This window comes from Pezoporus flaviventris, unplaced genomic scaffold, assembly GCF_033815535.1.
Source record: "Pezoporus flaviventris isolate CSIRO_AGI_PZ_B2104156 unplaced genomic scaffold, CSIRO_AGI_Pfla_v1 ptg000078l, whole genome shotgun sequence".
NCBI lineage: Eukaryota > Metazoa > Chordata > Aves > Psittaciformes > Psittacidae > Pezoporus > Pezoporus flaviventris.
This window is the reverse complement of record NW_026892626.1, coordinates 2,336,244-2,358,713: the sequence shown is the minus strand read 5'-3', so window position 1 is coordinate 2,358,713 and position 22,470 is coordinate 2,336,244. Positions and strand designations below refer to the sequence as shown.

General features: G+C 48.0%; 1 protein-coding gene across 6 annotated transcripts in view; it reads left to right on the top strand.

Moving 5' to 3' along the window:
- The first annotated feature begins 6,008 nt into the window (after nt 1-6,008).
- Nucleotides 6,009-22,470, top strand: part of XPO6 (exportin 6) — a 55,220-nt gene continuing 38,758 nt past the window's right edge. For all 6 annotated transcript variants that reach the window (XM_061473669.1, XM_061473668.1, XM_061473667.1 and 3 more), the window contains exon 1: nt 6,009-6,181. In XM_061473669.1, the coding sequence (XP_061329653.1) occupies nt 6,179-6,181 (3 nt within the window). In that variant the 5' untranslated portion in view covers nt 6,009-6,178. The remainder of the gene's footprint in view (nt 6,182-22,470) is intronic.

The window sequence follows — 22,470 nt, the reverse complement described above, 5'->3', positions numbered from 1 at the left end:
AGGCCAGGCAGTGTCGCAGGAGTGTTGGCATCTTCCTGCCCTCACCAGTGCAGCTGGAGGCTCACACTCCCCTGCCTGGAGCCATTGTGTCAGGAGCCCTTCACATGGCCAGGCTGAGTGTCAGGGCCAGCTGCTCACCATGCACTGAGGCAGCGCTGGGATGTGCTGTGTCCTGTGTCACCCTCGACGCGGGGCTGGCAGTGCCCAATGCCACCCTGGCACCCATTGGGCTGCCCAGACAGAGGGTGCTCAGAGGGTGTGTGCAGCGACCTGGGGTGCCATCACTGGGCTGAGGGGTCTGGCAGGGCAGCGGGAGGTCCCTGCCAAGCCCTGAGATGCTTCAGAGGCCTTGGGAAGTGGCTGCCCCTCTCCAGTGCCCAGCACCCATATGGCACCCGATGGTGTCTGTGTCACTGCCAGGGAAGTGTCCCATGCACAGGGGCTTTTGGAAGGTGGGATGCAGAGGCTCTGGCAGGTCCAGCAGGGTTTGGCAGGTTCTGGCAGGTTCTGGCAGGGTCTGACAGGGTCCGGCAGGGTCTGGCAATGTCCAGCAGGGTTTGGTAGGTTCTGGCACGGTCTGGCAGGGTCCAGCAGGCTCTGGCGGGCTCTGGCAGGGTCTGGCAGGGTCTGGCAGGGTCTGGCAGGATCCGGCAGCCTCTGGCAGGGTCTGGCAGGGTCTGCAGGGAGGCGGCCGGGCCAGGAGCCCCACGCGCCGAGGGAGGAAAAGTTGCGCTGTGGCTGTGCAGCGGCTCTGCGGGGCCTGTCTCACCGGCAGATCCACCGCTTGCTCTGACAGCAAAACCAGCGTGTGAGTATTAATAGCTCCAGATCCATGCGGGGAGCTGGGAAGTTAACTCCTCAGCTGCCACCGCCGGCACTGCCTGGGCTCCAGCCACCCTCTCCTGGCTCTGGGCTGCTGCCTTGGGGCTCACCAGTGCCACAGCTGTGGCCTGGCAAGCTCCGCCCACCCTCCCCGTGCACCGCAGTGCCACATCTGACTTACTTACCCATGGCACAACCCTGAGGCATCCCTCTTAGCCTTGGTGCCCCTGGGTGACAGTGGAGAAGGTGGCCAGGGATCCATTCCTGGGGGGCTGCCCTCCACTGTGTGGCTGGACACAGTGGGACATGGCAGGACATAGCTTGCCAGTTCCACTGGGCATGGCAGAACATCATGGTGCCTTGTGAGGTGTGTTCCCATGCCACAGGTGGCACCTTTGCCCCATGATGTGTGTCCCTGCCCCAAAAGGTGGCGCTGCACCAATGGTTCGTGTCAGGGTAGTCGTGCCAGCAGTGTCATCATAGAATCCCAAGCTGGTTTGGGTTGGAAGGGACCTTAAAGCTCGTCCAGTTCCAAGCCCCTGTCCAACCTAGCCTTGTTTTTCTTTTTCTTAATGGTATTTTAACAGCGCTCAGCTGCTCTGGGGGACAAACTCTGTGAGCAGCTCTGGAGTTTCACCATCCCTGCTCTGTTGGGACCAGCTCAGGGACCAGTGTGTGCCCCCCAGGTCCCTGTGAACCAGGGCAGTGCAGGTCACTCATCCCAGCCCACATCCAACACCCTAGGGCAGAAGCAAAGGCCACGTCCTTGGGAGGCAGAAGCGGGAGGACATGGAGAGGCTTCTCCAGCCTGGCCATGGGCTTCGTCATCCTTTGCCATGAATTATTCAGTCTGTGGCTCTGCTTGCAGCTCATCTGCTCTGGGCACTCCCCCTCTAATGGCAAAAATCGATGGCTTCTTGACGTCTCATGGATGGAAAGCTCCTGGCTATGCTGCTTGTGGGTCCTGTCCTCGCTGCAATGCTGCCTCAGGACAGAGTGGGACCCAACCAGGGGACTGGTTTCTCCCAAACTCATCACCTTCTTCTATGCATCTAGAATGCTACATGGGCTTCCATATGTCTAGAAGGACTATGGGCTATATGGTCCCACACACAAGCCTATGTGGTGCCCATGCTCTGATGGGGTCCAGCCACCTTACACTGGTCCAGATCTGGGATGGGGGCCAGGGCTCAGCAGAGACCCCAGCCCCATAGCTAAGCCTCAGAGCTGCCTCTGTCAGACCTGCCTCCAGTGCTGGGATGGGGTGAACACATCCCCAGGGATGTATGGGGTGGAAGTATGGCTGCGGGTGTGCATAGGCGGGGTGCTGGCTGGAGGCAGTGTACATGTGTGCAGGGCTGAGCTCAGTGCATGTGTGTGCACGGCTGAGCTCAGTGCACATGTGTGAGCAGCCGTGCTGTTGTGAGCACGTCACCCAAGGCCAGGAGCTGCAGGAGCTTCACAATTCAGAGCAGGGCGTGTCCTCCAGCTGTCCACTTCCACCAGCTATTTCAATCCAGAGCATTTCTCCTGCCATCAAGCTGAGTCCATCCCTCCAAGGTGCTTCAAGGACTTGTGCTCTCCTTGAACCTGCCATGCTAGCAGAGCTCACCCGCAGGGTGCTCACTGGAGACCCATGGCAAAGAGGGGCTGGGAGATGGTTTGTGCTGCAGGGTGGGGAGAGCAGGTCCCTATTGCAAGCTCCTTGGGGGGACTTGCACCAAGGGGACTGTGGGGCAGCAAAAAACCTCCCAAGAGCAGCAGCTTTGGGCTGTGTCTGCAAGCAGAGCTTGCCCTTCGCTAGTTACCTACCTACACTGGGTGTCTTGTGAGGGCTGGGGACATCAGCATGGGCATGCAATGAAGCTGGTGGTGGTCAGGGTTGGGGCACATGCAATTACAGGGCTGTTGCCCATCACTCAGAGGTGAAGTGGGAGCAGGCAGACCTGCAGGCAGCATCGTCTATGGGCTGCCCACACTGTGGGCACAGGGGTTGGTGGCATCTTGTCACCCCCTAACAACGTGGGGACTTGCAGGGACATCTCTCCAGGACAACGGGGCTGTGCAGCGTGTTGCAGTGATGCTGCTGCCACACTGGTCCTTGGGAGCTAGGAGAAGCATCAGCATCCTACAGGAATCCAGTAGAGGGGAGACCCTCTCCTACCCATGGGATGCAGGCAGGTACCCACAGCACAGCCAGACTCCACATGGGTACGGTGCCATGGGGAGTCAGGAAGCCCTGGCACCCACCCAGGCACCCACTCACCAGCAACATGCTGCGAGGAGCAACAGAAAAGGTTAAAATATAATGCCTTGGCTAATGGGCTGAGTGGAGAGGAGCAGAAACCTGGGGAAAAGGGGCTGTTCCCCCATGGAAGGGAGAGGCAAGTGTGCCCAGCCCCAGGGAGCTCCTAATGGCCTCACAGTCCCCTCCACCCCGCGCTTCCTGGAAGCAGGATAGACCTTGCTGGTCTGTGTCTGCATTTAGGTGATGCCCTGCTCTCCCCGGCTCAGTAACAACCCATGAGCTGCCTTGCAGTGCCCCCCCAAGCAAGAGGCTGGTCACGGATCAATGTGGCTCCTGGAGGATGCTCATAGTGGTGATGGGGTGGGAGCCCATGGAAGCTCAAGCTCCACCGTTCTCCTCTGCTACCATCTGTACCTCTGCCAATGCCTTCTCAAAATCGTGGGAGGCTGAGAACAAGGAGAGGTGCTGAAGGGAGGGTCAGGACATCTTGTTGCGTTGCCCATTGCATTGGGTGGTTTTCGAGGTCTAAGTAGAGACAGACTCCGAACTTCGTGTAAGTTTAAAAAGGTCCAAATCCAAAATGAGTCTTTTCTCCCTTGTGTGCAACCGAAGTGGAATCCCTAATCAGAGAGAGCGAGCTGCTCGGCTGCCTGTTTCTCTTCTCCCACCCTGCTCCTCTGGGTCTGAAGCCTTTGGAAGGATGATTTGGACACTGGGATGAATTTCCAGGCCTCTCTTTCCAATGCACATGAAACACCAGACCTGCAAGACCTGCCCAAATCATGGTCTTGCCTGTGCTCCCACCCATTCCTGTTTATTTGGGGACCTCCTGTTGTGTCTCAGCACCGTGAACCCATGGGCTTGTTTTGTCCTGGCATACAAGCAGCTGTCCTTCAGTGGGATTGGGAAGCCATTCCCAGAGATAATCAGTGTGCTGCAAACAAAGCATCCAAGAACCCGAACAGAGCCAGATGAATTCCCAGCAGAACAGAGCAGGAGTGCTCAGGAGGACCTGGCCAGGAGCTGGGGTGGCCACAAAAGACCCTTGCCCACCACAGCCACCCTGGCTGGAGTGGATGGTCCCAGCATGGGGACACAGGTCTCTGGCATTTTAAAGGCAGTAAAATTGCATTTAGGTTCCTCATTCCAGAGGCAGGTGGCAGTTAGACTTTAGGGGGAAGTTGTTCCTTTACACGGGTGGGAGAAGTGGTGAATACTTGGATGCTCAATGAAATCTTTCAAGCCTGAAGAAGTTCAGGTCCCTCTTGTGCTAGGCAGCATGTGAACCCAAGAGAGTTGTCCCTGCCTGCATGAGAAGGAGAGTGAGAGCTATAAAGACCCTAAGTGAGGGTGCTGAGGCGCTGGCACAGGTTGCCCAGAGAAGCTGTGGCTGCCCCATCCCTGGCAGCGCTCAAGGCCAGGTTGGACGGGGCTTGGAGCAACCTGGTCTAGCGGAAGGTGTCCCTGCCCATGGCAAGGGGTTGGAACTGGATGAGCTTTAATGTCCCTTCCAACCCAAACCAGTCTGGGATTCTATGATTCTAAACCAGAGACAGCTTGCAAAGTTCAGAGCTTGCTGTCAGCCCCAAATCCTGTGCTAAAAGTGTTCTACAGCTTGGGTTTTGGAGGAAAGTATGAATAGAGAAAAGCTCCCTGTGAAGTTCCAGCATTTTGGCAGGGGTTGGAAGGGTTTGGAGGTGTTGGAGAGGTAGGTTTTGGAGATGGTGCTGTGCCTGGGGGTGCACATGGCAATTCACCAGCACATGGCAGTGAAGGGCTGGCATCTCCTGTGCATCTGCTTGGCTGTGAGCTGCATGTCATCTTCTTGGAGAGGTTTGTACCAGCCTGCATGACCCAGGAATGGTGTTCCTACCCAGCAGGAAGGGCTGAGAGGGCTGAGCGGGATAGGGGCTGCAGGGTCAGTGCTCTGCTGTGGAGAAGACATGGGACTGCTCAACCATTATCTTCTTCTTGAGTCTCATGATTAATTACCCCTACAAAGGGTTTATTTCCCTCCCTGTTGTTTTGTTTAATCCTGTAATATAAGCACAAGCATTTGCAATGTCCCCATATGCATACTGTCCCCTCTAAAGCCCATTAAGCTGCCAGTTTCAGCAATCCTTTCCAACTGAAACGCCGCAGGAGAGGTTGGAAACCACAGGAAGTGGTTTGATCTGTATTCATTGTTTTGGTGCTCCGGCTGGTCCCAGGCACCAGTTTGGTGCTGGATTTCCTTAAATTCACCCACTGCTGTACCTCCGTTAACACCCTCACCCAATGCCACATCAGGCATTTGGAAAACTGAGAGCCCATGCTGAGGTAAGCCCTCAGGTGTATGTGTTTTGGAGCGGGTTTCTATGCCATGTAGCTTCATTACCCTTGCTGACTGCAGGGTTGAGGGGCTCCCCTCCACCTCATTTTAGCTATTTAGTTAGCCAGATGGGCACAAACCCAGGGAACACAGCGTCCTTGCGCATGTCTTTGGAACAGCGCTGCCGGTAGTGCAGGGGTCAAGGTCAAGGCTCTAGGCCCAAGTCTAGGCCGCGGCTGCCCCATCGCGTTGCCAGGCAACGTGCCCGGCGAGCTCCGCCCTCGCCCCCGCCCCCCCCTCCCCCGCCGCGCGGGCGAAGGGCGCGCTCACACCCTGTCCGACCTGCCCGGAGGGAAGCGCCTCTTGCGCATGCGCAGCCCACCCCAACCGCGAGGCACCGTGCCCACCTCCAAGATGGCGGTCGCGGCGCAGGACGGCGATGTCCGCATGCGCCCGCACCACCCCCTCGGTTGTGATTGGCTGCTGGGGCCCGGCGACCATTTCCGGCGGTGGGAGGGGGCGGGCCGGGGCGGTGAGGGGCGGGCGGTGCCGCGTCCCGGTGCGCGGCAGGATGATCCTGGCGTAGCCTTAGCCGTAGCCGTGCCCTGCGCCTGCCACCGCGCTTCCGCCGCGCCCGCTCAGCCCCGCGCCGCCCCGCCCCTTCCCAGCGCCCCGGGGCTCCCCGTCCTGCCGGCCGGGGGAGGCCCGGGGGCTGGGAGGTGGCGGCAGTCGCTGGCCATGACATGAGCGGAGCGCGGCGCCGTGCCTAGAGCCGCCCCGCGGAGCCACCGGCAGCCATGGTGAGTGCGGGGGGAGCGGGGGGGGCGGAGGGGATCCGCGGCCTGTGTCGGGCGCGCTTGCTTCCCGGGATGGGGCCGGGCGGCCCGCGGCCTGCTGCGGGGAGCAGGCTGGGCCGGGGGTGCGGGCCTGGGAGCTCTACAGGGGGTGAGGGGAGGCCTCCGCGTCCCGACCCGCTGTGGTGACACTTTGTAACAGCCGTGAAAGCAGCAATTCCTCCTGGGGGCGTCTGGGAAGGAGGAGATTTGTGGTTTTCTCCGGTGCCAGCCGTGGATTTGCCCCGTTTGCCCCCGGTTTAGCCTTTGACAAGCTGCAGCAGTGACCTGGATTCCTTTCTGTGCAGAGCTTTCTGTAACTCTGCTGCAGATACTGGTCGTCAGCGGCCTCGCAGTAGCAGTGTGCAGTCCTGGGAGGGATACGGAGCTGAGCTGTGACATGCTTTGATGTGCACAATCTTTTTTCTCTTGAGAAGAAGCTAGAGGAGACATCTTTAATCCACTAGCTGCATGCACAGTCAGGCTTGCAGGGCTGGTAGGTGGAAATCTGTCTTCAGGGGGTTGTGATATCACTCACTATCACTGTAGCATGGGCTGGCAGTGATATGCTGAGTAACAACTGCTGTTCTTATTTTTCCCTTGCTCTACCTGCAGGGAAACCTCATATCCCAAAATTGATCAGGCTGACAAAGGGAAGCCACGTACATGTACTTTGCAGTTGATCAGTAAGTAGAGGTGTGTTCAGCAGCTCATGGAAGTCTGCCTCCTGTCTCCTTTCACCCAGAGAGCCCCACTGGGCAAATGCATTACTTACTGGTCTACTTTTCCACCACTTCCTGCCTTAAGCCATTTTAGGTGATGTAGGCTCAGGCCTTGCACCTTTTTTCTTCAGGAAGTTGAGATCTTTGGTTTGCAGTTGTGATTTTTTTTCACCCAGAAGCCAAAATAATCATATCTGTGCACTGTTTGATGTGCTCCTGTGCACTTTTGTAAGTTTATGAAGCCTTTGTAGCCCATTCAAGTTGAATTTCATTAGGCCTTTTGAGAGGTTTTGCTGCTCTGCAGGGTGTCTGCTGGGGTGGGTATGGCCTCCTCAGTAAACGCAAGTAGCAGCCTACTACTGGATCTGTGAGTGTGAGGGATGTGCCTGCCTGCTCAGGATGGACTCATGAACTTCTCTGCCACATGTCACAGGTCTTTCTGAATTTAGCTTCAACCAAAGGGGGATGATATTGAGGTGGATTCTTTTTAGTGAATACTTCAAGAAGATGTATTCAACTGAATATTCGTATTAAAGATGAATAAATAAAACAGTAGAGTCTAGGGAATTTGCTAGACCAGTTGTATGTAACAAACTGCAGCTCTGCATGTGGAAAGAAGTTACAGAGTTTTGTGCTTCAGGGTTGCATTGGTAACTGCAGGTAGCAAAAGGACTCCTTAGTTCTTCCCTTACCTCCATACAACTATGCATGTGCAGCCTCCTGGCTTTCTTTTTTACCTTGAAAATCCAATTCTTGGTTCAGCTACCAGCAGAGTACAGGCTTCGGAAGTTATGAAGTAGTCCTCAGGCTGTGCTGCAGAATTTACTGCTGTAACTCACCATGTGAGTACTGTGCAAAATTTTCCTTATGTTCCCATTTCCCTGTAGCTCACAGATGGGCATGTTCTGTTGGTAGTGTACCCTCCTTCCTGGAAACAGTTGGGAAGGTGTGAAGATGAGCTGCTGTAAGGCATACTGGGAACAAATAAAACAGAATTCAGCTCTGCTGTCCAAAAGACAGACTTGTGGAAGCAGATTTTATTAGCTGAGGTTGAATTGGGTTGGTAGGGAGGGGAGTAAGCAATGAAAGCAGTAATAAATTAGAGCTTTGTTAACTGGGAAGGAATGTTGAGGACAAATTACAAAGTTTGAGCAGCCAGCAAAGGCAGGAGGAGAATACAGTGATGTACAGTGAGCTCAGAAACTACATGTGTTGTGGAGCAGGTGTTGGTTCTCTGTGCTCAGATGCCACGAGTGGCTCAGAAATCTTAATGCCACCATTAAAAAGCTATTTAGTTTCACAGGAAGCTTGAATCATTCTTTTGCTTTCCGAGGTATTTGTATAGAGCAGCCCTGCTGTGTGAAGTTTTCTGCTTGTTGTAGCTCTGTGGTGGTTATCACAGGCTCACGGCACGTCAGACTAATGTGTATCTGCTAAATAGTTCTTGTAGGGCATCCGGGTTGTAGCTTTCTGAGAAAAGGATGCATCAGTGTTGATGATGCCATGATATCTTTGTAGAGAAAATAGTGTTGTAAAATACAGGCTCCTCAAGTGGGTTTCTGTGGAGTCAAGTTAAGCTCTAACCACAGGGTAACTAGCTCCAACTTAAGCACTCAGGTAGAACTCTTCAAGCTTTTCTCTTCTTTGATAGACCACAAAGTATTAATAGAGTTCCTTAGACAATTTTTATGATCCTTCTAGATGATTTTAACAAACAGCTTTGAAATAAATACTGTTGTGGAACTAGTCCTTGAATGCATTTGTATTTTGTATCCAGATAAGCTATGAACTTGTCTCATTGCTCATTCTTTACCTTTTTTCTGCTGACACTAGCAAAGATGAGCCATCTCAGAGCTCAGTTATGATCACCTAAGAATGTCAGTTGCCTCGTAACTCCTATGTGAGGTTGGAAGTCAGGGGGTCACCTCCCACAGAATGTATTCTTTAGTTATGTGGGGTTTGTGTCCTGCCAGCAACTAGAGGAACCACCTAGGAAAGGGGACTTCTTCCAGGAAATGCTGTTGTGTATCAGATTTAAAGGTGCCATACGAAGTCAGCCCTTCAGTCAGAGAGCTGCAAACAAGCTCTAGTTACAAAACAAGTCACCCTTCTTTAGGGTTGTCACCAGGCCTTGTAAACATGTGGCACGGTGGGAAGCAGACAATGAAAGTGGCAGCACAACATCCAGAGATGCTCATGTCCCTGTTCTTTGTGAAGCAAATATTACTTGCAGAAATGAAGTCGGCAGTGGGCGTGTGTAGTTTGAATCTTTCTAAGTTTCCTGCAGCAACATCCTAGCTTTATTTTATAGCCTTTATCACATTCTTTTTTTTTTCTTTCTTTTTTTAGCGGTAGGTGCTGTCATTTTCTTTATGTTTGAAGCTTCCTTTGGAGACCTGCTTTTTTTTTTAAGCCTTCCGTTTGCTTAGGAATAAAGTATGTCTGGATTGCAGCGTATCTGGTCAGGTAATGGTGAGCCGTAGGTTATTCTGGCTCACTTGGTTGCCAAGAAGCTTGCTGCTGAATTACCAAAATAGTTCATGCTTATTATGTATCTCAGTGTAGCTGAGCTGGTGACCCTGAGGCTGGATCAGGTCTGCAGGCTGTGGTTTTGGGACCACTCCTGATGTCTCCTATGCTGGGAGGCTGAGGACACTGGTGTGGCAGAGGCAGCAGCAGCTTCTTGCTGTTGCAAAAGTCATGTTTTAAGTCATGTCTGGGCTGTTGTGCCTGTTCATGGAGCTGTTGAGCTACAGGGGTGTCCTGTCATAACAAGAGATGGAGGAGATGGTAAAGCTGAGCACGCTTCCTGGGCAGGCAGAAAATGCTCATGCATGGTGAGGTGTCCTCTGCTCAATGATGAGATTCTTGGGACCAGGAGGGAGCTGGAGTGTGTTGTCCCCTGCCAGAGGCATTGCTGGCTGATGTGCAGTACCAAACCCAGACTGCTGTGGTGTGCTGGTCTGAAGTTCTGTCAGCTTCCTGTGTATCCTGTTTCAAGTCTATAGTTCAAAAATAAAAGTAAACCCTGTTTAAACCATTCTGACTCACTCGACTGAGAAATGAGAGAATGGGAACTTAGAAGTTTGAGCTGCAGCTCTGACATCTGGCTTCCTTTTTCAGCCTTGGAGTCACGTCATAACTTTCTGTGCCCCTGCTTTATTAAATCAGGAAATGGGAGCTGAGACTTCATGCTGGAGAACTTTCATGTATTTACTACTCTGCAGCAAAGCCCGTGTAGGTGCAGAGCACAGCCAGGTATGCCCAGCAGTACTGGCTGCCTGTGGTGGCCCTGAGTGAGGGCTGAGCCTGTACGTTCCTTTGGGCAGAGTTAAGAGAAGGGGGAATCGGAAGTAAGCTTGGAGCAGGAAAGCTGGTCTGGAGTGTGGCTGTTAAGGCTACTTCCCTCAGAATGGAAGCTTTTTCTCTGAAGAAAATGCCTAATTTAGCAGCATGGTGATATATAAATACATTTGAAGATCTATAATTATTACAATACATACATGATATTTGAAAGACCTGCATTGTCTTCCATTCAACTAAAAGCTGTCAAAGGAAAAAAGTTGAGCCTCAAGATCCACTAAACCAGCTTGAAAACCCTCTTTCTGCCAGATGACGGTGGTGTCAATCCACTGATAGATGAGTGGTGATTGTTGCAAATATTTTAGTACAAAAGCATTAAAACTTGGCATATTCTGCTGAGCTCGTGCAGTGGGGTTCAGTGCTGTGATGAGATCTCTCAGTGTGTGGATGCCCAAAAGCCCTGAGGAATTTGTTTTGTTTGGTTATTTTGATGCATGTTATTAAGTGTTGCCATTTAGATCATGGAGAAGAAGCTGTTATGTTTCTCAAGGGTGTTAGTATATGCAAAGTAGAAAAACACTGTGGCTTTTACATGTATGGGCTGATACCTGTCTAGTAATCCCAGATTGGTTTGTGTTGGAAGGGACCTTAAAGCTCATCCAGTTCCAACCCCTTGCCACGGGCAGGGAGACCTGCTAGACCAGGTTGCTCCAAGCCCTGTCCAACCTGACCTTGAACACTGCCAGGGATGGGGCAGCCACAGCTTCTCTGGGCAGCCTGTGCCAGTGCCTCACCACCCTCACAGAGAAGAACTTCTGCCTAAGAGCTCATCTGTCTCCCCTCTGTCAGGTTAAAGCCATTCCCTCTTGTCCTGTCCCTACAGGCCCTTGTCCAAAGCCCCTCTCCAGGTTTCTTGTAGCCCCTTTAGGCACTGGAGCTGCTCTAAGGTCTCCCCTTAAGGAGCCTTCTCTTCTCCAGGCTGAACCAGCCCAGCTCTTAGCCTGGCTCCAGCGCAGAGCTGCTCATTATCCTTTATCAGTCAGCAGATTATTTCTTGTTAATAACTGTATTTGTGTCACTCTGCTTTGGCCTTCTCTGCATCCCAGATATGAGCATGGCAGTCTCTGATTTTGGAGAAAAAAGGTGGTGTTTGCCAGCTTTGTTTTGACAAAATAAAATGCTTTGAATACCATTTAGAGCGGTAAAGCGTGTAGCGTGTCCCTGATCTCTCGTGAAGGTCTGCTTGTTCCAATGAAAGTGTAAATATTAGCAGACTGTAGAGGAATTGGCTTTACCCCTGCTGATTATGATGTTCAGGAAGTTGCTTACTCACCCAGACAGCCCTTGGGGTTAATATCTGTGGTCAGAAATGGAGCGGGTCCAGTGGAAGGTCGGGAATGGTGCAGCCTCTCTAGGCGTGGGCTCAGGAGCAGCTAAGGTTTATGAAAGGTGTTTCTGTGGTGAAGCAACTTTCCAGTCTGACCTTTTGCCCCTCCACATAGTATTCCTTTCTATATCCACATTTCTGATTTCTATTTACAATCGGGGTAGGAAGCTTTCACTCCACCCGATTTTTTTTTTTTTTTTTTTTTTTTTTGGGTCTTCTGGCAACATCCCAAATTCCTGATGTTCCTCCCTAATCTTCCCTGATCCCTCTCCTATGAGGATCCTGCACAGAATTATATTTATTTTTATTTTACCATCTCCCTGCACCATGCTCCGTATTATCCTTTATTTGTTTCAACATCTTGGAGTTTGTGGCTGGATTTGCAAGTCTGTGTGTACTTTTAGCAGTGGACTTCTTTTATTCCAGCTTTAACTGCAGCATGAATGTCTTTCCAAGAGGGATTGTGAGTATTCCTTGTTGCCCCCTCTTTAGAGAAAAGAGCGTACTCATCTGTTTTGTGTACTGGCTTGTCAGGATGCCAAAGTCAGCATTGAATTTATGGGATGCAGCCTTCTAGAGCAAAGAGTGAGGGGTTTTTTCCTTATGGGAGATAATTTTGTTTGAAATATCTCTTCTGGGTTGATTCTCTCCTGCTTTGGTGGGTAAACCCAGAACAGATTTCTTCTGCACTGCAGTACTTGTCCCTTTCTTTGGGATTGAGGACGGTTTCTTTCGCTGAAGTTTATCTCTGTGGTTGTTTTCCTGGAGTGGTCGCTGGTGTTGGAGATCAAACAGTATGTTTAAGATCAAGGTCTGGAAATGATACAGTGAAGACAGCTGCTCTGTATCACAGAATCCCAGACTGGTTTATGTTAGAAGGGACCTTAAAGTTTGTCGAGTTTCAACCTCCTGCCATGGTCAGGGACACCTTCCACTAGACTGTGTTTGTCTGTAGTGCCTAGGGGTGTTTTTTGCTGTACCATTGCCCTGTTCCTTTGCTTCTCAGGGGTAAGATTAAATTTTCTGCAATTCCTTGACTTTCTTATTTAAAATGTGTTCTTATTTAAAATGTGAAGGGAAAGAGGGGGACAGTGTGTTCATGGCCTATCATTTCTGACATGCAAGCATGGTGCTCAGGAGCAAGACTGTTCCTGCTCCCATCCATGGCTGAGGCTTCACCAGTCTTCTGGTCCTACCAGCAGCCCTGGAGACCAGGAGGAGCAGTTTTTGTGATGGAGGAAAAGCAAAGGAGGAAGCTGCTGTGCAGCAGCTGGCAACAAAGTTTCAGCTGCTTTTTCTTGTTTCCTGCTGGTGCTTGATGAAGTGGGCTGGGTCGTGGTGACCGAAGTCTGTTTGTGTTGGCCTGTCTGAGAACCCTGCAACTTTCTGTGCAGGTTGCGTGCAGTGCTTGCCCCAAAGCTGCAGGAGATGAAACGGTGAGAAGCAGGCTGTTGCTGTGAAATAGCCCAAAGTGCAGAAACTTTGCAGATATCAGCATCTTGTTTTGTCTTTGAGTGGACTAAAAGTTCTTCCTGCATGTGCTGTCCTTTGGAAACATTTAAGGTTAAAAAAAGAAGGTCTTGTATTTATTTCCCTGGTGTTGTCCATGATGGTTTCATTATACACTCTTAAATGCCCAATACAGGTTTTAATGTTCTTGACAGGAATTTAACTTGGCAATATCAGTCTTTCTTCGTCTCTTTAATAGGGAGTGAGTGTCTTGTAACATATCATGGGTTTGTGTAGAGGAATCATATACCTCCTTGGAAATCACATCTGGCTGGTGCAATATATTGGGTAAGGTATAGTCCTTCTCCTAAGCTTGCCATAAACCTTGCACTGATGGCCCTTTGTAGTCTGCATTGAAGAGTTTTTCCCAAGGTAATGGGCTAAATCATCATCATCCATCATCATCATTGAATCCTGCCAGGCAGAAGCAGATGTGGAAGAACTACCTGGAAAATGGGGAGCTGGGATGTGTCAGTGCCATTAAATCTCAACAAGGATTTGCCTTGCTGGAGCTGCATCTGAATACAAGTGCCATTTTAAGAAATGGGCTGAATAATTGTTTTCTTCCTACATTCACTTTCTTTTTTGCTTGTCCTGATGCTTTCCATTTCCAGCGCTGCACAGGTGTGTAATTTCAGAGGCTTCTTCAGTTAGGACTGCAAACAACTGTGATTTAAGAGGTGTCTGTGAATTGCCTGTAGGTTGAGATAAATATTTGCAGCTTTGCAGGCAGTGAAGTACTTGAGAATTGTTTTTTAAAAGTCCATTAATGCATCTTGGCCAGCTCTTGCTGGTGTACAGACATGCCAGGTTTAGACTCCTGTCATACGTCTTTTATAATGTCTTCTCTGGTCAAAGGAGCTGCCACGTGTGAACAAGAGGTGAGGAACAAGCTTTTCAGCATTTTGAAGCATCAAATATCAATCTGTAAGAGCAAGAATAGAGTTCTTTGGTTAAAACTGGAAGATAAGTGCGGCTTTTAAAACTGATTTCAACTTTGCAGTGTTTGTAAGTTCATTTTATGTGCTGTTGCTGCTCAGCTGTTGATTGTTCTTGAGCATGAATAAGAAGATGCAAGTTTTTTTCTTAACCCCTTTTTTTACTTTTTTATAAATATTTTTTATAAGGAGTTTTTTTTATTCCCTCCACAAATACCTTTTCTTCTCCCCCACCCCCAACATACCTGTGTCCAAAATAGTATGGCCTTGGGTTCTTGTTCTTACCTTCCTTTGTAAAACTTGGGTTATTTCACATAAAAGGGAAGGGTTATCTCAAAATGAGTTAAGTTAGACCAGCCCTGTGGTTTGTGCAAGCCTAAATTTGCTTATGCAGAGAAAAGGGAAGTGATTTGTACCCCGTGATCCTGGAACTCCTGCAAGAGCATTTACCTTACGAAAAAGGACAGGATCTCCCTCTATGGTGTCGGTGGCTCTTTTGAAGTGTGGCACATCCCAGGGAACGCAGCCAAGGGAGCATGTGAGGTGAAAGGAAGGGCCCAAACACTGCGATTGCAAAACTGTTCCTTTGAGATGTAACAGTTTCTGGACTTCACTGGGAGAGTTTGAGTTAGTTCTGTACTCTCGGAGAGAACCAGAGTCACCTTGCAGTGTTTAGCGAGTGGGAAGTGGCCCTTGGCAGATGCTCGACCTTGTGTGGTGTCCATCTTAAGAGCTTACTTTGACCGTATGGATTTTTTCTGATAAATTTTCAGCTGGGGTGTTAATCAGAGGTGGCTTAAAAAGTGGTGGACAGCAGCAGAGAACTGTCCAAGCTGAGTGTCTACTGAGGATGCTCTAATGACTGTAGTGAGATTGTCAAATTTAAGCCTTAAATCCAAAAAGTGACTCTAGTCTGCTTTGGGCACTCCTGCACTTCTCATCTGTGTATCATTGTTTTAGCAACTAGTTGTTCGGGGTAATAATGTGTTACTAAGTCTTTCAGCAGCTAAACCACAGTAAATCAATTGGTGAGTTGTCGGCATGTGTGCAGCCCACCTTCCTTTTGGGGTCATCCTCAGCAAGAGCATGGCTTGGAATGGTGCTGCACCTAAATCTTACTTTGCCCAGGCCAGCTTGCTGTGATGATTTTTATCCCTTCAGTGGGTTTTTAAGAGAATTTCTAGGCGTTGAGTTTTGATGCTCTGTGCTTGCTGTGTTCCTGTTGTAAACAGGAAAGTGAACATGAAATGCTCAGTGGAGGATGTGCTGGCTACTGTGCTTGATTATGTTGATTTTGAGTTATTGGTTTAGAAAGAATCAGACTCAGACACTTGAGCCTGTTAGTCAAAGTTCAACCTTAAAACCTGAAGCCTGGTTAACTGAAACTGCCTAAACAAGGAGATTTAAGAAATAAGATCCCTAAGGTATTCAAAAAGGTGCCTGATTACTTGTGTAGTGGGCAGTGTTTACAGGTAAGATGATATCCCTGTCGTGTTTGAGAAATCACATTATCACTGCTGCCTCTTCACAGCCTGTCCCGTGCAGTAGTGTTCAGCCTGTGGTCATTTTTAGTCTTTAACTGATGTTTAAATAAAATAAATCAACTCCTGAAGCACAGTTTGGGGTTTCTAAAGTGGTGAGTTGTGCAGGCAGAAGGGCCTTGAGCAGCTGGACATTGGCTTCATCACAGCAGGGAGATGGACAGTGGCATGGTGCCTTTATTCCTCTGCTGGTTGCCTTGAGGTGGAACAGTAATTCATGACTCTTACAGTAGATTTTTTTTCTTAAATTATGGTGCAACAGAAATGAGTTTGTGAAATCTATGTCTCATTAGCGAGCTGCACAAGTTGTGGCCCTTGAAATGAGTGAACCAAGTAAGTGGGATGTATTCTGCAGCCAGAATATTTCTTGAAGTAGCACCAGGAGCCTGAGCTGTTCCCAAAGCACAGAATAAAGATAAGTCTACTTTTAGTTCATTAAAACCACAAAAACATCTCTGAAATGCAACAAGGAAGCTGAGAATAAAGCCAGAACCGTGTCTCGATACCATCAGCAGTGTGCTGCCTAATTTAAGACCTCTGTGTGATTTGTACTGATAAGGAGACCACAGACTTCAAAAATCTTGAGTTGGAAATGATTAAATGTCATGTGAGTTATAGTGTCTTTGAGCTGCACAGCTCTGCCTCCCGGTGTGTGCGTTCATCCTTTCTAGAGGATGTGTTGGGTGTCGTACAACTTCTTTCTAAAACACTATAATTCTGCTTTTGTTGCTAAAAATACTGCACTTGGTTCATGAACTTCACTGCATCGAGTGACTCGGGACTCCTCCAGTGGTTCACCAAAGTGGTGGTAATGTCTGCTTTGCTGATGGCTGCAGAAGGGAGACTTTTGTGGCCCACAAAGGCAAGTTTGGAATAACACACACTTTCTGAGAGTGTAATGACTAACTTACATGTTCATTACCATGTTATGTTTGGGCTTGGGCAGGGAGAGCCTCTGAAAGACACCCTGGTAATTCTTAAATGCGTAAATTACTACTTTAATACATACACATGTTAGGTATGTATATTACTAAGCTAGTCTTGACCAAGTTTCCAAAAAAAAAATCTACAGCAATAAAAGTGATAATAGAAGGAAGCAAATTCAGCTAAAGTGTAGTGGTTTATATTTGTACATGTTTAACTGTGCTATGAAGTAACTGCAGAAAGCTGGAAGCAGAAGGCTCTGAGGTGGAAGAGGATGGGACAGTGTAATTCAGCAAAAGTAGGATGATGAGTTACTTTATACTAGCAGCTGCCATTGTGGTGTGTGCATGATTCTTCTTTTTTCTTAACCCTATGCACAGGCTTGGTGGCATTACAACAATTCCTGCTGGGGAACACTCCAGACAGCTGGGTTTCATATTGTGTGCTCTCCTGCAGTCCCTCCTCTTCTGGAAGAGTTCCCCGTTAAGCAGCACAAGTTGGTAGATGTAGCTGGTACACAGAGTAGGAGGTTTTGTGGGATGATGGGTGTTAGATACGGTGTGAGAAGTGCTTCAGCGGTGCAGGTATTGAAGGGAGGGATGGAATAAGAGTGGGCATCTGAATTAAAAAACATGATGGTATGCCTAACAGAAAGATTCCCTCCTCTTTGTCTGAAGAATAGAGATGTTGAAGAAGGTTTAGATTTTCCACTGAATGAGGTGGTTTTAAGGTTCAGCGTATGTAGTGCAAAAGCCAGTCTTCTGTGTCAGAGGAAAGTATTCCAGTGCTGCCTGAGGGGTAAAGTCACCTTTGTAACATTGCAGTTGCAATTAACATCTTACTAAAAAGAGCTTTGTAGCGGGATTACCTTAATTTTGTCTTGGAGTGATACCCATTTCCAAACACGTTAGAGAAGTACTCAACAGACATAACCCTCCTCTTGCAGTTGTCATCAGCCTGAGTTGCCCTATTTAGAGTGTTGTTTGCATGACTGATGCTCTACTGAGCTGTTAATAGCAAACTGTAAAGTTAACAGCTTGTGTTTTTATGGCAAAGCATTAGGGAAGAGCTTTCTTTTAAAAGAATCACTTTAGACAACTTAAAATGAAATAGAAGGATAAGAAGTGATCTCCTAAATAAAAGCACTTCTGGAACAAATTGAAATAGCATTATAAAGCACTTTCATATCTTCCAGAATGATCAGGTACTTTTTTTTAAGGGGTGGGGTTGTCTTTGGTTATCTGCAAACTGTGTGTTTTCTCTTCTATTAAATTCGGTATACAATGTCTAAATTGCAATCCAAAAATCATTCTGCTGTCATTCATCAGAATTGGATGGGTAACTCCTCCTACCCAAACCCTGTAGTCCTAGTCTACAGACTGAACTGAATTTGGGATAGTCCTGGTTTAAGCAGCAAGGCACAAAGACTTTGCTTCTCTAGAGTTTCAATGAGGTGCAGTGAACTGGAGTTTGAACACCCTAAAATGCTGTAAGTTGGAAGCTATTAATATTTTTTCCTTAATCAACCTAAATTGGTTAATGGCTCATGCATCTTAAAATGTATTTGAACGCTAGCCCTGAAATCAGCCAGTACATCCTGGGTTTGTAGATCTTTTGTTTTGGTGGATGGAGAATGTCTCTGTGCAAGTTCTTGGTAGCATATCTCATAACTTCTGTCAAAATAGGAGTCTGTAGTCTCAGCTGTGAATCTGTTATTTTTCTGGTTGTATGAGGAGGGAACTAAAGGTTGGAGTCCATAGATAAATGGTATGAGTAAGCAGCTACACCCCTCTGGTCTGAAAACCGTTAATGAAACACCTTTGGCAAACTTAATGAAGCAGAAATGGGGATGGTAAGGATGTAGATTGCCAGTGGCTGTTTCCCGCCCTGATCCATTTCAAGTCTTGTTCAGGTCACACAGGGCAATTCAGGAAGAACAGACTTGGGGCAGACTTGACCCTTCTCCAGTACCTGCAACATGGACCCAGTGCAGCACAGCAGCAGCTAACAGAAACTGTTCTGGGGAGAATCAGCTGGGATACGTCTCTCCATGATGGTATCTTTGAAACAATTTTGAAACTATAGTGTGGATGCCCTATTGAAACACAGGAATCTGTAGCTGTTGGTGCATTTAGACCTGCTTGCTTACTTTCATGTGTCAGTAACCTGTGACTGAGGGCATTATCTTTGGCTGGAGGGTTTGCTGAATCTGGCAGCTAAGATGATCTCTGTAGCAGCCTGCAGGTCAGAGCTCAGCCAGAGAGTTCAGGCAATTGGAAGCCCTGAGAGTGAGCCCTGGGGTTGAGAGGGATCAGATTTTACAACTGGTAAAAGTGAATGGGGAATATTTCAATTTTAATAGCTGAATATTTAGTGATGCCTCATGAAGGTGAATCAAGCTGCCAGCTCTGACCCAGAAAGTCTGTAGTAATCTGCTAATGATGGTCCAGACTTCATGACTTTCCCTGAAAACCTTTAAAAATGAAACACCAACCCTGTTGCAGATGGAGATGCCCTTCACTTGTAAGAGAGAAGTAGGAGTATGTTTATTGACACAAAGCAGTGATTTAACAAAGCTGATAGGAAATGCAACAGTGGATTAACGTGATTCAGTGGTGAGGTACACTTGATTATTATTGCATAGAGGACAGGGTCAGATAAAGCTGTCAGGAGTTCCTCCCTTTGAGTCATGAGTCTCAGAAAGTACCCCCTTTTGTTCTAAACTCCTCAGAGAGGAGTTGGTGTGCATCTGGATCCAGATGTAGTCCCAGACTTGGTCAGTAATTTATGTCTAAAGGATTGTATGTGCACAGTCAATCCTTTATATCCCTTAGCTAAGATTTCAAAGTTTAGCATGCTCTTAGTCACTTAAAAAGGACCTGTGGCAAGAAATCTCAGCTGCAAGGAGTGACCTTGAGAGGTGTCCCTGCTCAAGGGGAGATCCTGGCATGCAGCCTGCTGCTGTGCAAGAGAGCTCCACAGGACCTGGCTGTCCAGTAGTTACGGAGTGTGATGATTGACTTATATTTGCATAGCAGCATGTTTCAGTTGGTGCACGCTTAACTGGCCCTCAGCTGTTGAGCAAGATTTATGGCCCTTAGCTATTGTGTTGGTATTTGTCTTCCCAAAGTCCAATGTAACCCTGATGAAGCCATGATGACCACCTGGCTATTTCTTAAGCAGGAAAGGGGACTTGGACAGAAGCTGAGCTGAGTAGTGCTGGTTCTGACTGCTCACGGGGTTTGATCTTGTCCTGATGTTGCAGGACTGAAGCTGTCCTTAATGTGTCTGCAGTGCTGCTCAGTATCACAATTGGCATTTCTCTTTGCAGACCCCGCTGGTACTTTTCTGTTCTTTTCTTCAATGCAGAGTAAGCACCAAGCCCTCAAGGAAAGCAAACTGTGTATTAGTTACATGTAGCCAGTTACAGTTGCAGGTGCTACAAACCGCTCTGCTTTCATTACAGCCTCACTAGATAATCTACTTTTTGGGGTTTCTGGATATAGAGACAGTAAATTTCCTCTGCAGCTCTCCAACAGCACATCTCCTCTTTATCTTGATGACCTAGTTATCAGAGCCTGTGCTTGAAAGGTGGGCGATTACCACATTCCTGGTTAGCTTGAGGAATACCCAAAGGCATGAGCAAGTGCAGAATGCTGCTTTTTATCTTTTCAAGCCCGGGTAATAGCTAAAAGGGGGTGGCCATCACATAGCATCTGTCGTTGTATGTGGGAGACTCTCTTGTTTGCAGAGGCCATCCTGGGCTGGGTTTTCATTGCTTCAGACAACCTGTGCTACTCCAACTTCCTCTGGACATACCTCCAGAACAGCCAGGAGAAATCAAATAGGAGAAAACCATCTCAGAGGCCATGCTGTTTCTTTCTGCCCATGTTGGCCTTGGATTCTGGCCAGCCTGGGCTTTGTACATAAAATATTTGTGGTGTTCTCTGTTTTCTGTTTTGCTTTTGCACATTGACCATTATGATGGTGGTGGTTTTAATATAGAAGATAAGCATACTCCTAGGAGTAGACTCAGTCATCTTCAAAATCTCAGTGTCAAGACAGTTTGAAGTCTGTGGAGGACATGTTAGATATTCAAGATTTATGAGAACTCTGCAATTTATTTCCAAAAGTAGGAAATAAATCTTGAATCTTGGAAAAAAATTACTTAACTACCCTTCCGAAAGAAGGGTTGAATTAACTATGTGAAAAGGCTTAGCCCTGCCATTCCTGTGTGCAGAGCTGATGCTTCGCTGTGAATTGAGGTGATCTTGATCTTGGCCAGTGGAGGGGTGATGTGGGAGAACTGTGCTCCTTAGAGAGGAAATTGCATCAAATTGACCTGCACAACATTTGGAAACTCCTTGTTGGGAGTTTGGCATCAGAAACTATTGGTGAGACTCGGTGTTGAGCAGCAGAGAAGTAAACTTGGAGGGATTTAGGAAAATATGGGTGTGTATGTCTGGATCTAGTGGGGAGGAACTCGCAGCAGTGCATGATATCCTAGAAATAAATGCACAGAAATGGCAGTGTGGCTGTTTCCTAATGTCATTAAGGACTCCACTTAATCAAATACATATTGCTGTTATCTAGGAAATGGTGACTGGCAGGAGAGGGACACTGTTGGGTGGCTGAAGGGCTGGCTTCAAGGGAGGCTTATAGTGTGAGGGACTGTTTGCAGAGGCCATGGATAACTGGATTAAAGAGGTGATAATGGGTGCTTGAGCTTGCTTAAGGTAGCAAAGTGGCTTTGATTTGATTGTAGGTTATTTTAAGCCAAATTCCCACTAACAGTGTTTCTTGCTAAAGCAGTCTCTGCTTTCTAGAGCAGGTCTTTGAAAAAAAAATAGAGGAAAAGTGGGGGAAGGAAGAGGAAAGGTAGGATGAAGTTCAGTGTCCCTTTGTAATTGGAAATGTGTGGTGTCCTACAGAGCATCCCTTTGCAGCTGTTGGGAGAGCAGAGCTGAATTTTGCTTTCCACACTGTTATGTTGAGCTGTTGGCTCTCCAGGGCAGGGGTTAATCCAGGTGTTTGAGGAGGGTCTCCTGCTGCTTGGTCCCACCAGTGGTCCTTGGGGAAACTGCTGTATGTGGAAATGGGACCTCACAGAAGCCCATCGTGTTTCTGCAAGTTGTCTCTTGCTCTTCTCTTTGTAGAAGGCTTCCAGGCATTGGGGTTGTTCCTGTTATTTCTTTTTGAGGCAGAAATTTCAGTTTTCTTTAATGGCTTGTTTTGCTTCTGTGTAGATGAAGGTCGGGGCTTGAATCTTGATGCATTTATTATTGATAGTGTGCACTGAAAACATTAGAGGAATGACTAATGGCATGGTGTGTACTGCAGTAATACTGTTTTCTAAGGCTGTTTATCAGGCTTAAAATAAGGGAAGCATGGCATAGCTAGGGAGGCTAAGTTTCATGCTGTGCTGTTACTAGGATAATATCATCCCAAGTCCAGAAAGCTGCAAAGCATTAGTAATCTTGCAACAGCTATATACTAATTCTGATTGTTATTTTAGGACTTAAAAACACTGAGCTTTAACTGATGAATTCCAATAATAAAAGCTAAATTTGGGGATAGGAAGATGACCTTCCTGAATCAAATTGCTTAATACTTGTATACTGCTTCTCACAGTGCTGGAAATTCTTGCTGAGCAGCTTTGGTGTTGCAGGTGACACCTGGCACTGAAACAGAAGTAGGAATAGGTGTCAGGAGTCCTCTCAGAGACCATGCTCCCCGTGCTATTGCTGTGTTTAGTGTGTCTAAACAGCTGAAAGCCTCTTCTTGAACTTGCTGTCCTTGAGAATAATTTGACAAGGATTGACTAACTTAACATCACTAAATGCCAGCAAAAATAAAGGAAGCTTCTTGTACTGTTTTCATTAATGCAGCTCAGCAAATGGCCGTTCATGTCCAAAGCTTTCACTTACGTAGT